A 14,215-nucleotide genomic window follows, 5' to 3' on the forward strand; every position below is an offset into this window, starting at 1 on the left:
AAACACAAAGCAAATTGGACATCAGTCATAACTAAAGTTGAGGTGCAAAAGTTCAAAAACAGAAAAAAAAATAAAACTCTTTGGAGATTAGTCAAGTTGATTGATGTTGCGAGGAGATTTGAAAATGGGAAGCTCATACCAGCCCTCTTGCTTGTCAGTCTTTAACCTGCTGCATGCTCCCTTCTGTGGTGGCATTAGTTAAGGCATTTCCAGGACCCATGGAGGTCATTCAAGGATTACACACATGGAAGTGCAAACAAATGAACAATATACTGTACAAAATACTACCTCAACACTTTGTTTCTGTCCTTTTATGAAAATAGGGACTTACTCCTGTGAACAATGTGGCATTTTCTTGGAAAATTAAAAGAAAACAGAACTTGTTAAGAAAAAAAAAAAAAAAAAAAAAAAGAAAAGAAAGAAAAATGAGAATCCCCGTCCAGCGGAGACTGCATCCTTTTCCCATCTTTTCTCCCATCACTAGCCCTTCCCAAACCCGTGTCTAAACCGAACAGTGCTTTTGGAGGTCCCAGCGTGGTGACAATACATTGCACAGGGCACAGTAGACCAAGCTGATTACGTGTCTGGGTTGCGGTCCTCCTCACCTCTGCTCCAATCCTCTCCCTTGAACGCCAACAGCATCCCTTTCAAAGATCAAGGTGTACAAAGCAAAGGCCAAGCGCCACAGGAATGGCTGTCGCCGCCACCTTTGGTTTCTGTGATGCTGTAAAAATATCAAATAGAAACTAGTCAGAACAATGGAGAGGGAAACAATTGTCAAGATGACATTTCATGTAATTCAAGTTAAGGACTAAACTGTAGTGTTTGTTGATGGGGCTCAGCTGATGTCATACAAGGAAGAGTGATTGTAAAACACCCCCCTCGTAACCAAAAACAGTGAAAGTCTCTCCTAAACACTTTTATCCAAATGATGGGGGCAAGAAAGCCTTTGTCAATTACAAAACCCACGAACACTGTAAATAAACATGCAAAATTACTTGTTAAGAGTAAGAAAACTAGAATTACAGCCTCGCTGTTGTACAAAAACCACATTGCAGGCAACTAGCGAGCCCGACTTTTGACCATAAATCCTTTTTGTGTCAACATTTGTACCAAAAATCAAAGATATTCCCTCAAGGTGTTCTTGAGATATCATGTTCAAAAGAATGGGGCAGAAGGAAAACAACCTGAAAACCAATTATTCCTGACATTGCCATTGATGAAACAGAGGCATAAAAAGACATTATTCATGTGACCGGTGTACAATTAAAGATCTACAGAGCTCTCAATAATAAAAATTCTTAAAGAAAACAGGAGCCTGAGCCAGGCAGTCCCACAGCAGCCTTCTTCACTGGCACTAGCTACTGACAGGATTGTGTAAGATTAGGCAGGGATAATGCAAGAATCACTGCCACTGAGCAGGAAAGATAAGATAATAGCTATAAACAGGATTAGTGGATTATGATCGCGAGTCAAACAAGAAATCTCTCTGCATTTACTCATATCTAGCCCCCATTCCAGTACAGAGCCCAGTCTGACTTACTGATAGTGCACCTTTTTCTTTTCCGTACACCTCATAAGGCATAGCATGTGATAAGCCCTTCTGAAGCTCGTTCCTAGACATTTACAATTACGGCATGTAGCAGACGCCCTTACAATCAGTAATTACGGGGACGGCCCCCCTGGAGACACTCTTGCTCAGGGACACAATGGTAGTAGGTAGGATTTGCCCTGGGTCTTCTGGTTTATAGGAGAGTGTCTTGTCTGCTAGGCTATTACCACCCTGAGTTTACAAGGCAAAATGGGGAGCATATGAATAGACATGATTTAGTCTTGCCAAGTCTAAAAAAAAAAAGAAAAAACGTACAGTAAGTACATTGAAGTTCACAAGCACAGTAAGAGAAAGTTTTGAGATGTGTGCATCTTACTCCACTGTAAAGAGCACTAGATTGGCACACTCGAACTATGGCAAACGTTGCAGAGTGTTGCATATGCTGCCGCCAGCTCCTGGATCCTTACAGACAAACATATCTGTAATAGTAATTGAGAACTCCCATTAGTGCCCCATGCTCCATATTAAAAGGAGACCTCAGCAAATTGCAAAAATAGGTCAGTAATGGCGCTGAAATGTACCTTGCCATGAGCAGGGTAGCTGTTTGGGCTTAGTTTTCCACTGGTGACTCACACACCGAAACTGACGGCAACCGATGCTGACAAAGCAGCCCTCCGGCTACACTTCATCTCAGAGATAAGGGTGTGCACCTCCCAATACACAACGTCATAGGCAAGCATGACAATAGGCTTGTATGAAAGATCTCAAAACACAGAACAAGTATTTGCGCCGAGCATGTCCAGAAATCTCCAGCTGAGCAGCGCAGCCACACCACAGTTCGACACGCTGCCCTCCAAACACTGATGGATGGCCAGAGGAGGGAACTTTTCATCCTCGGGGCTTACAAACCAATCCCAGGTGTGAGTTTCTGTATATGTGAATGTGTGTGTGTGTGTGTGGGTATAGACACCAAGTCACATGCCTAACCATCAGTGTGAGTGAGTCAGTGTCTAAATTTACACCGGAGATAAAAAAGCAGTTTACCCAGACGCTCTTTTGACGTCACAGCAGCTGCAGGCGCTGCACCCGTTGGCTGGAACGTCTGTATGTCTGTCTGTCTGTCTGTCTGTCTGTCTGCCACACGGCTCCTGGACGCTTATCAGCAGATAGTTCTGTTTTGCGTGCACACACACGCAACAGCCACATGTTGCTCATTCAGAGTTACTCAATATTCCTCATATTAATACAAGCAGTTGCACAGCACATGGGTTCTCGCACGCCAACCGGATGCAGTGCATGTGCCCCGATTGTTGGTTGGATATTTCTCACCAAGGACATGTCGGTAGAAACATGGCAAATGAGTGTGTTGTTTTCTTTTTTTTTTTTTTCTTTCTTCTCGCTATGACGTGGTTCCTCTCAGGAGTATACAGCCACAAACCAGCTGTCTGACAGGAAACATGACTCAAAACATATCCCTTTTTCTTCTGTTCTTCTTTTCCTCTCCAAAGCAGGGCTGAGGTTGTAAACATGTGTGTATGTGTCCCATTACTACCATCCTCACGACTATTGGCGACGGCTTTTGACAGAGAGGAGATAAGGAGAGAGTCTGTGCGCAAACACATCCATGATATTTAATCTGCTTTCACCACTTGCTATGAAACAGCAAGACTATTCCCTTTAGGGAGAAAGAAAGAAAGGAAAAAAAAAAAGAGAGATAACACCCTGAAACTCTATTCTCCTACTGGACCAGTCAGCCTCTGCAAAAGGAGATGGTTACTGGAGCCTGGACTGCTACACCCCACGGCCAGAACCCACCCCCATCTCACCCCACAGCCCTCCACCCGCCTCTTCTAATAAAACTGCCCCTGGGTCCTGGGCATTACTGTCAAACTGAGGGGCAATTTATCTGTCAGCACCACTGAAACTCTCCAGGTCCTGAGAGACTTAATCCCCGATTGTGCCAGAGGGGCAGGACACACACACACACACACACACACACACACACACAAATGAAAGACCAAGATACAGGATGTCCCACTGAGCAGGGCATCACACCTCCATTAATTTTTGGAGGCCAGTAAAATATCAGCAGAATATCTTTGGTCAAAACAGACCACACCGTCACTCAGGGTTGTGATGTATGATATTTTGAAGGCCTCATCTGGCTCAGAATGGCATTGTTTATTAAGAAGTTGTTATTTTTCAGGATCACGTTATGCATGACAATGAGTATGGACATAACGACGTTTATAAGCAATTATTATACAGAAGCAACCATGTCATAGCATAGCAAGGGTGGTAGTAGCCTAGTGGGTAACACACTCGCCTATGAACCAGAAAACCCGGGTTCGAATCCCACTTACTACCATTGTGTCCCTGAGCAAGACACTTAACCCTAAATTGCTCCAGGGAGACTGTCCCTGTAACTACTGATTGTAAGTCGCTCTGGATAAGGGCGTCTGATAAATGCTGTAAATGTAAATGTAAATGTAGTGGGTGTAAAAATTCAGAGGGTGGAACACTCACATTCATGTATGTTTACTTACATTTACTTTCCAAACCAAACCGCACTACCAGAAATAGCAACTGAGCCAGCAGAAGACTGATCATACAGCATAAAACTACACAGAGCTCTGTGGGCTCCTCTGCCCCCACCCCAGTACACCAGTCATCAGCTCTGGACCACAAAGGGCCTCTGGGTGCCCGAAACAGGCATTCATTTATGCATTGAATCTTGGACACTTCAAAAAGATAATTCTTCAAAAAGATCTGTGCTCATAAGACAAACAAAAATAAACAGTATTTAGAACTACTATGGAAGCCTTACATGTTTGATGTCTCATAATTTCCAGTGAAAACTTACAATCCAGTACAAACCATCTGCCTCAGTAGAGCCATAGAATGGGCCGGTTAGTGTCTTTTTCAGGAAATGTATGGTTTTTCCACAAAATAAGTGAAAGTAAAGTGATTGTGAATCACTGCAGCACAGCACACAATGAAATGTGTCCTCTGCTTCTAACTTTTAGCAGGGTGGTAGTAGCCTAGTGAAGCAGAAGTCCCAGGTTCAAATCCAGTTCAACTACCATTGTGTCCCTGAGCAAGACACTTAACCCGAAGTTGCTCCAGGGGGACTGTCCCTGTAACTACTGATTTCAAGTAGCTCTGGATAAGGATGTCTGAGGAATGCTGTAGGCCAACCACTCTCTCAGTTCAGATGTGATGCTAATGCTATCTCCTGATTCACCGGCTTATCAATTGCAGACAGAACCTTCAAAAGTTCCCCCCTAGTTCAAGGATACATGTTATATTAGCTTTTATTTGAATGTAAATTAATAAAATCAATCTGCAAGTAAACAGAGACACTGAGCTACAATGGACCAGTAAAATGTGTAAGTGGACAGCCAAATTCAGAAAACGTTTGCGGTCTCCTGTAGTGACGGCAAAGACTTGGTGACTCAAAACCAAGTCTCCCTACAGTGTTTACCTTATCTGACCACTTCTGCTTTTCAGCTCTTCCAGCATGCGTGTGTGTAAGTGCCATCTAATCATGCGCCTCTTCAGAAAGAAAAATGCAGTACCTCATACTTATTCCAAAAGCTGACCATCATGTACTAACGAAAGTTCTGATGTGGTGTCAGCCCACACTTGATTCACTCTTAGCAGGAGAGCCTTCACTCACACAGTGCCTGGAAAGTGTGTAAGCAAAAGACTGGCAGTGAGAGTTCCAGTCATACACACACATTTACCTCATCACAACCACCATCTAAACCACCCAACTGTCTAAGCAGAGTTCAGAACTGCACAGGTGCACACACCAATGTGTACACGCTTACACACACACACACACACAAACCTCTTTTAACATTCTGATAGAGTGGGCATGTCAGAGAGGACACCTTCAGCTAGAACAGGATTTGTAAGCTATGATTTCAATTAGAAGGACATAGATTTCACTTCTTTACACAATTATATTTAACCAAGAAGTGGGGCCTTTCAAATTCTCAGCAGATTGTCAGAATCTGGTCTGACATGGACCCTGTTGTCACCCTACACTTCCTCCTCAGAGAAAACATAATAAACTCAGACTTATGGGAAGAAAAGCAATGCCAAATTGGCCTGACTGTTTTGAAACCATCGCTGTTTTGTGAGACCACATGATACTACAGTACTTGTCAAAATGAAACAGGGTGGAATAATGGAGGATGCCTGGACTCTTATCGTCTGTCAAACATGCGTGTGTGTGTGTGTGTGTGTGTGCTACACTAAAAACATAAATACAACATTGCATGTCTACAATGAATGGGGCTTGCTGGGTTCCCATTTAAAACCAGTGAATATAGTACAGCATATAAAATAAATATAAACTATTTCGAATGCTCTGGTTGCTCAAGAGACAACAGAAAGTCCTGCACAATGACAGTGACCAGTCAATAGTGTTTTCCTGCTTGGAAATGCTATTCATTTTGTCCCTCAGAAAACCAGTGACTCAAGTAGAGCTGACAACGTGGGTTAAAGGGTGCAAGGTGAAGAGGGCAACGGAGGCGTTCTGGAGGAGCGGTTGCCCTGGTGACAACTGCCATCGGAATGGGAGGTCAGAGTACTGTGCTTAAGCAGAGTGACTTCTCTTGCCAAAACAAATACATCCGATGAAAGTGCCCAAGTGCAGCCAGGCACAAATGTCAGTTTACAGACATATTGGAGCACCAGCGGCTGACTGTACAGCCTGTAATCTTTGCTCACTTAAAACACCTGAATCAACAGAGGAACACAAAGTGAGGCAATTCAAAGTGACTACATCTTGAAAAGAACCAGCAGGCCCATCTCAGCTGACACCGAAGATAATGCCATGCTCCCTGGCTTTTCCACTGCACAGGTACTAGTGCTGTTCCGGCTGCTTGTTCCCAATATGGAACCAGTTCTGTTTTTTCCACTGGCAAGGAAATTGGTGCCAGACTGGCTGTGATGTAACAAGACGTGAGTGCAGCCATCTTTAGGTTTGGACTGATGACAGAATGAATATGTTATAAATAAACAATGATATGTTCCTCAATTGTTGCATGTTATGTAGTAGGCATATGATGTGGTCACAGTATTAGCATCCAGTGTATGAGGCCATATTTCACACATTTTTTCATATTTGGCACTACAATGTACTCTGCACAAGTAACTAGATTCTAAAGAGCAATTATTATTCATTTCCTGGAACTAACTCCCTTGTGCATGAGGGCGGAGGGGGGAAAACTGTGTTGCATAACTCATGTTAAATGGGTCATTCAGGGATTTTTGTTGGACAAAAATGCACTGGAAACCCTTCTAATGGAACTGATGGAATACTGTACCTGCTGTACATGTTCTTGATGGAACTGGTCTCCAATCATTTGAAGCTTCTGCCCAATCTGGGCCTCCACACTCGGCCACTGATGGTGACGATCTGCCTGTCCCTGCTGATCTTCTGGCATGGCTTCGCCCACACGCTCAAAATGGGCAGGGAAGTGCAAACGGAAAGCTGCGTTACCTGTAACGGCACAGGCGTGGCACATCATATACCAAATTACATTCAGTTATAACCAATTTTGAAAAACAGGATTCTGTAGTCTATTGAATTTCAGTAGTAACAGGAGTTGACAGGAAAAAACTCTTTCAACTTTACAGACCAGAGAATAGGTTTATTGTGGGAGATGTGCAATTAAACGCATAATAAACTGCAATAAAGGCAACTGCCTTGGAGAATGACCCACAATTATGATTAATATGTAATTGATTCTCCAGCCCAATTTCCACAAACAATATACAAATGACAATTTCCCAGACACCAGCACAGCAGCAGCTAAACTGACATCATGACTACTGTACATAAGTAAATCAAAAAGCAGAACCCCACGATACAGTTTAAAAATGGAAATTTCAAAACTAGATGAATCATGGCCGTGAAGTCAGCCATTGAATAGGAACTGTACTGTAAAAGCTGACGAGGCCAGGGTCACAGGAAAGTCACAATAATAAAAACTATGATGAACATGAAAGACTGTTTCACTACAGTAGTGATTATGGGTGAAAGTGCCAGCATGCCAGCAGCCCCAGAGGAGTTACACAGCTTGTGCTGGGTTAAGACGGCAGTGACTGTACTGGACCGCGGACGTCCAGGGTGTGCGCTGGTAAAGCCTGCCAGCCCTTCCATTCACCAGGGGCAGCCTGCCAGCAGGACCAGTGCAGTGAGGTGTCGTTTTGAATTGCAAAGCAGCAGGGCACACGAACGCACACAGGTAATAAACGCTGCCACGCCCACAAGACTGTGGCGCCAGGGGCTGGAATGATGTTTCGCTTAGTGCTCCGTGACGATGACCCCACCAGACTTTAACCACCCGCACCAGCTGTCACTATGGGCCATCTTATGTGGATTTAAGCCAGGAGTCCTGGCTGCCCTTTTAAACTTTTTTTTTTTTTTTTTTTAAGTGAAGTGATTGTCACATGTGATACACAGCAGCACAGCACACGGTGCACACAGTGAAATTTGTCCTCTGCATTTAACCCATCACCCTGAGTGAGCAGTGGGCAGCCATGACAGGAGCCCGGGGAGCAGTGTGTGGGGACGGTGCTTTGCTCAGTGACACCTCAGTGGCACCTTGGCAGATCGGGATTCGAACCGGCATTTTTAGGTAATTTTAGGCTGAAAATGAGAAATTGGGATAAAGAGTCTTAAAAAGGTATCCAAAAAAAAGTGTGCGAGGATTACGGCATCTTACCGTGAAAGAGTCGTCTGGGCTCCTCTGCCAGGCCGAATGGCAGCATCCCGTTGCCCAATGAGAGAGCCGGGCCCGGCGTCTGCGTGCCCCTGTCCTTATATTTTATCTCCCTGAAATGAGTATGCCAAAGGTGTGGGTGTCCACTGAACACATCCTCATCCTCATCCTCCATGAGGGGGTCCACATAGACAGGCTGCCTGTAACAGTTCAAAGGGGTCGGAAATAAACATTGGTTTGTTGCTCATTAACGACAGTCAAAAATTGCTGATGTGTGTTGCCAGCTTTACCCCCACCGCTGGGTAATAAAACCTAAAAAGATAATTATGGCTTGTGGCTGGGCCCCAGGTCTGTTCTGGATAAACAGTAGACATTGTCGCTAAGATGAAACCGAATTTAACTGGAGGTCTGTCTGGAGGCGCGTCACTCATCTCGGCCGCATGCCCCCGAGCTTCTCTGGCCTGGTGTAGTACCCAGTTAAAAACCTCAGTCACAACAGATGGATAACAGTCATGCACCCAGCAAAGCTGTTTACCCCTCCAGCAGCCAGAGCGGCAACCAACACACATAGAAGTCGGGGCGAAAAAGGCTCACTGTGCGAAAATAATAATACACACAAAAACACTTGCTCCCTTTTTTATGTCATGTTGCAAACTAAGGAGAACAGGTGTGACTAAGTCTGAAGGGTATCGTGTCCTCCAGAGGTTTCGCTGCACAATGGATCCACCAAGTTATCAGGGCCTGATCCAGAATCAGTCTTCTTTCTGAACTTCCTAACGAACCTCCAAAAGCTGCTGCTTTGGTTTTTTTTTTTTTTTTTTTTTTTTTTTTTTTACGAACAGCAGCCCGGTCATTACGGTTTGTGGGAATTTGGGGAGGCTTTAGTATGAGGAGCATCTTGCCGCGGTGATCCAGTGCAGAGCGGCTTGGTGACACACAGCTCCCTCTGCTGCTCCTGACCTGGATGTAAACACTGACAATACCCCCCCCCCCCCATCTCTCTCTCTCTCTCTCTCACACACACACACACACACACACTCCCTCAGGCACCAACTCCAGCCATATACCACTACCCCTCACATCTCAAACCAGTCCAGATCCCACTGACCTCATAAATACACCCTCCATTCCACACCAACTCTCCCCCACACGCTTCCTAATTTTCGCTGTGCAGCATTTTTGCACGCTTTAAACTCGCTCGCCGGTCCAGTTTCCAGTTGCACAGCTGACACTGACACACACGCACAAACCTCTCAGATACACGCACCCGCGCGAAACTAACACGGCAAGCGGCTCGGTAAACCACTTGTCACGTTGCGCAAAGGCTCGAAACGCACTTACGTGCATTTACTTAACACGGCAACTCCGCGAAGACTAATTTGTTTGAGAGTTAAGGCGCGTTGAGCGTCTTTTACTACAAGTAAACATCTTCAGATTGCATCATATCCCGAAGCGCAAATTCTCGTGACGCGACGCGAAACCGCTCACTGTCACGTGTACATTATTAACATATCGCTATACGCTATAAAATTCTTCTCTGGAAACTCTTTACATTTAAAGTAAGCGTGGCCGTCTGTAACGGCCACGTGGTGTGAGCGCTAATCCAGAGTTACAGTAAGTGGCGTCTGTACCGTCAACGAGACCGAGCGACATTAGCCGGCTGTGCGGCTCTTCTCGCGAGATCGGAGCACACCGCCGCCGCGCCACCCGCGCAAAATCCGCTCCAAGTTACACCGTTCACGGAGAGTTACCATGCTAACTTACCCAATGGGAATTACTATTCAGGGGAAAATGACTTCAGCGTCATTCTTATTTATTGTTAATTAAGATACTCTGGATACTGCGGTATAATTAATACAATTTCGGAGTAAAAAGGTCCGGAACGCCACGCCGGTAGCGGCGCAGCGCAGGCTGCGTTTTCCCGGCCATCGGCAAAGCAGAAAATAGCGGAGCTAAAAAAAAAAAAAAAAGAATTCAATGTCACCCGCTGCTGTGCGAGTAAGTGTAGTGGCGCGTAAGTGTCAGGCAGGTGAACTTTTACAACCGTGTTTACATTCCAGGCGACGCTGCGTGACACGCCGTCCTTTGGTTATTTCGGTAAAAATGCGTGGATTCGCGAAGTGACAGAAAAAGAACGTTTGGTAGAGCGACGGCATACTACTCTCAATTCAGCGGATATGCAGTAGTATCAAGCCCTGGCGCGAAACTCGTTCATTTGCACAAGTGAGGACCATTGTAACTCCGGAGTAACGAGGACCGCCAAAGACCAACTTCCCTACTGACGTTTTTTGGAGAAGCGAAGAGATCAGCTGGAGACCGGCCGGCGCCTCGCGTCACCTCACGCCGCAGGTTACGACTCCCGACCAGTCGGCGACGCTTACCTCCGCACTCGGTCACCCAAAAAAACGTCGCGCCGGCCCGAGAGAAACAGAGGGCTGCTCCCGCGCTCCTCCTCCACACTTTATTCTCTGCGGCGCCGAGAGCGGCAGGCGATTTTCAGGCTGCCCAAGCGAACTTACTCCTCCCTTTCGGTCCAGACGCGTCTGCGTCACGGGAGGGAAGTCAACAAACCCTTAAAGACACAGCCCGCGTGTGTGGACTTTACTTCGCCATCTCATTGCCGCCGAGGTCGGCGCGTTTCCGCTTTGTAATACAACACGTGTAAACATTGTATTCCCGTTTTCTTTTTTGTACGCGAATAGTGATTGAAATAAGGCGCTTCCTGAAATGTGGTCGCTACGTCTTTAAGCGAAGTAACCAATCAGAGTGTTTGTTGTGATCGTGCCTGTTTAGACACGTGGATTTTGCCAGTACAGTTCACACACACCTCTCATGTACGTGGCCTTAGTTTCTTTTACGATTATTGATTTATTAGGTAATTCTTAAAACATGCCAATTTTATTATAAACTCTATTGTTAAATAAACGTTATTATATGAAGTAAAATAAAAAAAAACAGAAAAGCCTTAGAATGAAACTGGCGTGTATTCAGGGTTACATTTCTAATGCTAATACATTTCAAAACAACAATCATCACATCCATGTTATAATGAAATGGAATAACAGAATTAGAATGATTTAGAAAATAGAAGAAAAACATTTTTTGACAAATGCCAGGTTGTTATTTGCACAGGTGACAATTGTGGCACATTTTTGTTTGTTTGTTTTTTAAATGAAAATAGTTATGTCTTGATAAGGGACTTATGTTTCTCGGAATAAATATTTTTGCCTAAAGGTTTTTACGCATTGTCTTTTAATAACCTTCAGGGATGCCATAACTGTGGACAACCCATTATGCAGAATGGTGTCCCTTTGTATGGTATTCCAAATTGATCCTCTCACAACAATCATTATTGAATTTTTGCAATGCCTGGCCCAGTTCACATGGTTTCTAATTACCATTCAGCCTGACTTGTCATCATCAACATGCCATGAGTCTAGTACAGTCAAGCTGTCCCAAACCACATCGCCCCTCCCCTACTGCTGGAATCCTGGCCTGAGATCTCCACTGGGAGGCCTGGGCAGGTGCTTGCTATTATGATCCTCACTCACCCAAACCCTGGGGTATCACTGATCAATAAACAGTTGCACGGCTGGGGGCAGAGGGTGACCCGTTCTCAGGCAGGACAATAAAACCCTCAGCATCCCAACCCCCTACACACGCACGTGAAGGCCAGCAGTTCACATGTGCCACTAGATATGCAGGTTTAGAAAGTTTCATTTGGTTTCATAACTGTGCAATTTGACTTGAAGGAATTTGGCAAGAGAAACCTTTTACATTCACCATTAAACTGGAATAAACTGATGTTAAAACAAAGCAGGAGTGAAGGGGTGGGGACCTTATCAGCTGATCTCTCTGTCAAAACAGAACACTCACACTCTCATGTAGTTTCACAAGTAGTAGATTTGCTGTTACACAATGGGTCAATCTTTTTTTTCATCTGTTAATAAATTAATAACCCACAGGTTTTTCTGACAAATTGTTTTTTTTGAAGTACATTCAGATGTTACTTCCATAAGGATTTCCTTATGGAAGTTTAAACCAGCTATCGATCTATCTATCTAAACCCTCCCTGTACAGGAAAAGCAGATGTGAAATCAGACAAGTAACTTTTCTTTTAGCCCCTAATGATCTTTGTCTCATGAAAACACACTGTAATCCAACACCTTTGGTTAATTTATCCAAGAAAAGCCCCTCCTTTGTTTTAATGGTGCTACCTTGTCTGAACCTTAGATGAGGGGACAACTCCTGGGTTCACTGTGAGTTTGTTGGGCCTGGGCCAATTCATCAGGCTGAGATCGGGTTCATGCTTCGGCCACTAATAAATCTACCTTCTCTTGTTAGTGAAGGAGGTTTTCCCTTGTTATTAAGAATATTCACTCATTAATGGGTGTTGTGCACCAACACTGTTTGTATATTGCGTCAAGTGGGGGAAGTGAATGGGAACTCAGTCTTCCATCAGTCCTCTTAACCTGCATGTTTTTGGACTATGGGAAGAAACCTAAGTGAGTAGAATATGACAATATTCTGTTTAGAAAGCCAGGACATTTTAGGGATCCTAAAAACCTAGTGAATTAGCTTACTAGGGCAGAAAGTGCCACTGAGGTGCCACTGAGCAAAGCACCGTCTCCACACACTGCTCCCCGGGCGCCTGTCATGGCTGCCCACTGCTCACTAAGGGTGATGGTTAATAGCAGAGGACACATTTCGTTGTGTGCATCATGTGCTATGCTGCAGTGTATCACAATGACAATCACTTCAATTACTTTTCAAAATTAGATTGGTTTGGGGATGTAAATTGTCACATATTTACAGATTATGGAAATCTTACACTTGGTTAAATGGTGCAATGTGTAAGATTGTAATAATTTAAAATGCTTTAGTTAAAAAGTCATGGTAAGTTTTAAATCCAGAGAGCTATTGTCATTCCTGCTCATGAGTTTATATGTTTTGCTTGGAGGTTAGAAGATAACATCAGTGTGGATTTCAGCACTGCCATCATTAAATCTTTTAAATAATTTAGCTTACATAAGGCATGTCAAATGAGAGGCATGTGGGCTCAGTTTAAACATGTGGTTTAAATTGAAGAGCCACAGCTCATGAAGGAGGAGGGTGAGGAGAATAATGATAGGTAAAGGGGCAAAATATCCTCTTCTCTGTCTTCACCCCACTGTGATTCCGACAGACCTGTTTTGGCTTTTGGGGAACATGACCTTTTTACATTTTAATGTACTTTTTACTGTAAAAAGACACCACATTTTTCCAAAACCAGCTTCCTGTTTGAAAGCATCGCTTGTCTTACAAGTGGTAAAGAAAATGAACTCCGTATTGTCTAGGCATTACTGTTTAAAGGATTTCAGGTTTTTCTTAAAGCATAACTATATAACTGTCCTCACACTCATACACTGCATAATCATATGCTCCACTTCTCAGATACAGCTTGCAACCCGTTACCCCTTGAGACCTGCCCTTTCTCTCTGTCCTGTACACGCGCTTACACACATTGCCTGCCTCACTTCATCCTATACTCTACCCTTCACTATACATGCGTTGAATCCTGCCTGGTAACCAGGGACATGAATTCTGTCTTGGACAAGCCCCTTAGCAACTAAATTTGCTGGGCCAGCCAGTCAGGTGCCACATGAGTGGCACACTGACCCAGTAAAAGTGTTTGTAGACATACCGGCTTGGTAACAGCCTTCTGACCATCCTGTTTCTCCTCCCCTGTATTGCCATTGGCTAAAGAAGGGTACATCTGTGTCTGTTGGTTGGTTCGAACTCTGTCTCGGCTCGGCAGGAGGCATGTCACTCACTAATTCATATTCATGGCTCCGTTCCCCGGCCTGTCATCCAAACCTTTTGCTTGGGTGCAGCAAAAGCCCAAAACACTCAGCATCAAATGAACTCTGGGCAATGGGGGCAC

At 44.5% G+C, this 14,215-nt stretch overlaps 1 protein-coding gene across 2 annotated transcripts; it reads right to left on the reverse strand.

Annotated features, from left to right (window-relative positions):
* Positions 1 to 457: 457 nt before the first annotated feature.
* Positions 458 to 10,818, reverse strand: bmf1 (BCL2 modifying factor 1). 2 transcript variants are annotated; one of them, XM_028988659.1, is made up of 4 exons: positions 10,674 to 10,818; positions 8,296 to 8,492; positions 6,892 to 7,067; positions 458 to 724 (listed from the first exon to the last, which is right to left on the reverse strand). In XM_028988659.1, exons 2-4 carry the CDS (start codon positions 8,465 to 8,467, stop codon positions 602 to 604), a joined length of 471 nt encoding a protein of 156 aa, XP_028844492.1. In that variant the 5' UTR covers positions 8,468 to 8,492; positions 10,674 to 10,818; the 3' UTR covers positions 458 to 601. The 2 variants fall into 2 exon arrangements, with proteins under 2 accessions (XP_028844492.1, XP_028844501.1); XM_028988668.1 differs by lacking the exon at positions 10,674 to 10,818 and adding an exon at positions 9,924 to 9,935.
* Positions 10,819 to 14,215: the final 3,397 nt, after the last annotated feature.

This window comes from Denticeps clupeoides, chromosome 1, assembly GCF_900700375.1.
Source record: "Denticeps clupeoides chromosome 1, fDenClu1.1, whole genome shotgun sequence".
NCBI classification, from domain to species: Eukaryota; Metazoa; Chordata; class Actinopteri; order Clupeiformes; family Denticipitidae; genus Denticeps; species Denticeps clupeoides.

Coding starts and splice junctions, on each gene's coding strand:
- bmf1 (XM_028988659.1), bottom strand. CDS start 8,467: ATGGAGGATGAGGATGAGGATGTGTTCAGTGGACACCCACACCTTTGG. Junction 7,068..8,295: donor GCCCAGACGACTCTTTCACG/GTAAGATGCCGT, acceptor GTGCCGTTACAG/GTAACGCAGCTTTCCGTTTG. Junction 725..6,891: donor ATCAAGAACATGTACAGCAG/GTACAGTATTCC, acceptor ATATTTTTACAG/CATCACAGAAACCAAAGGTG.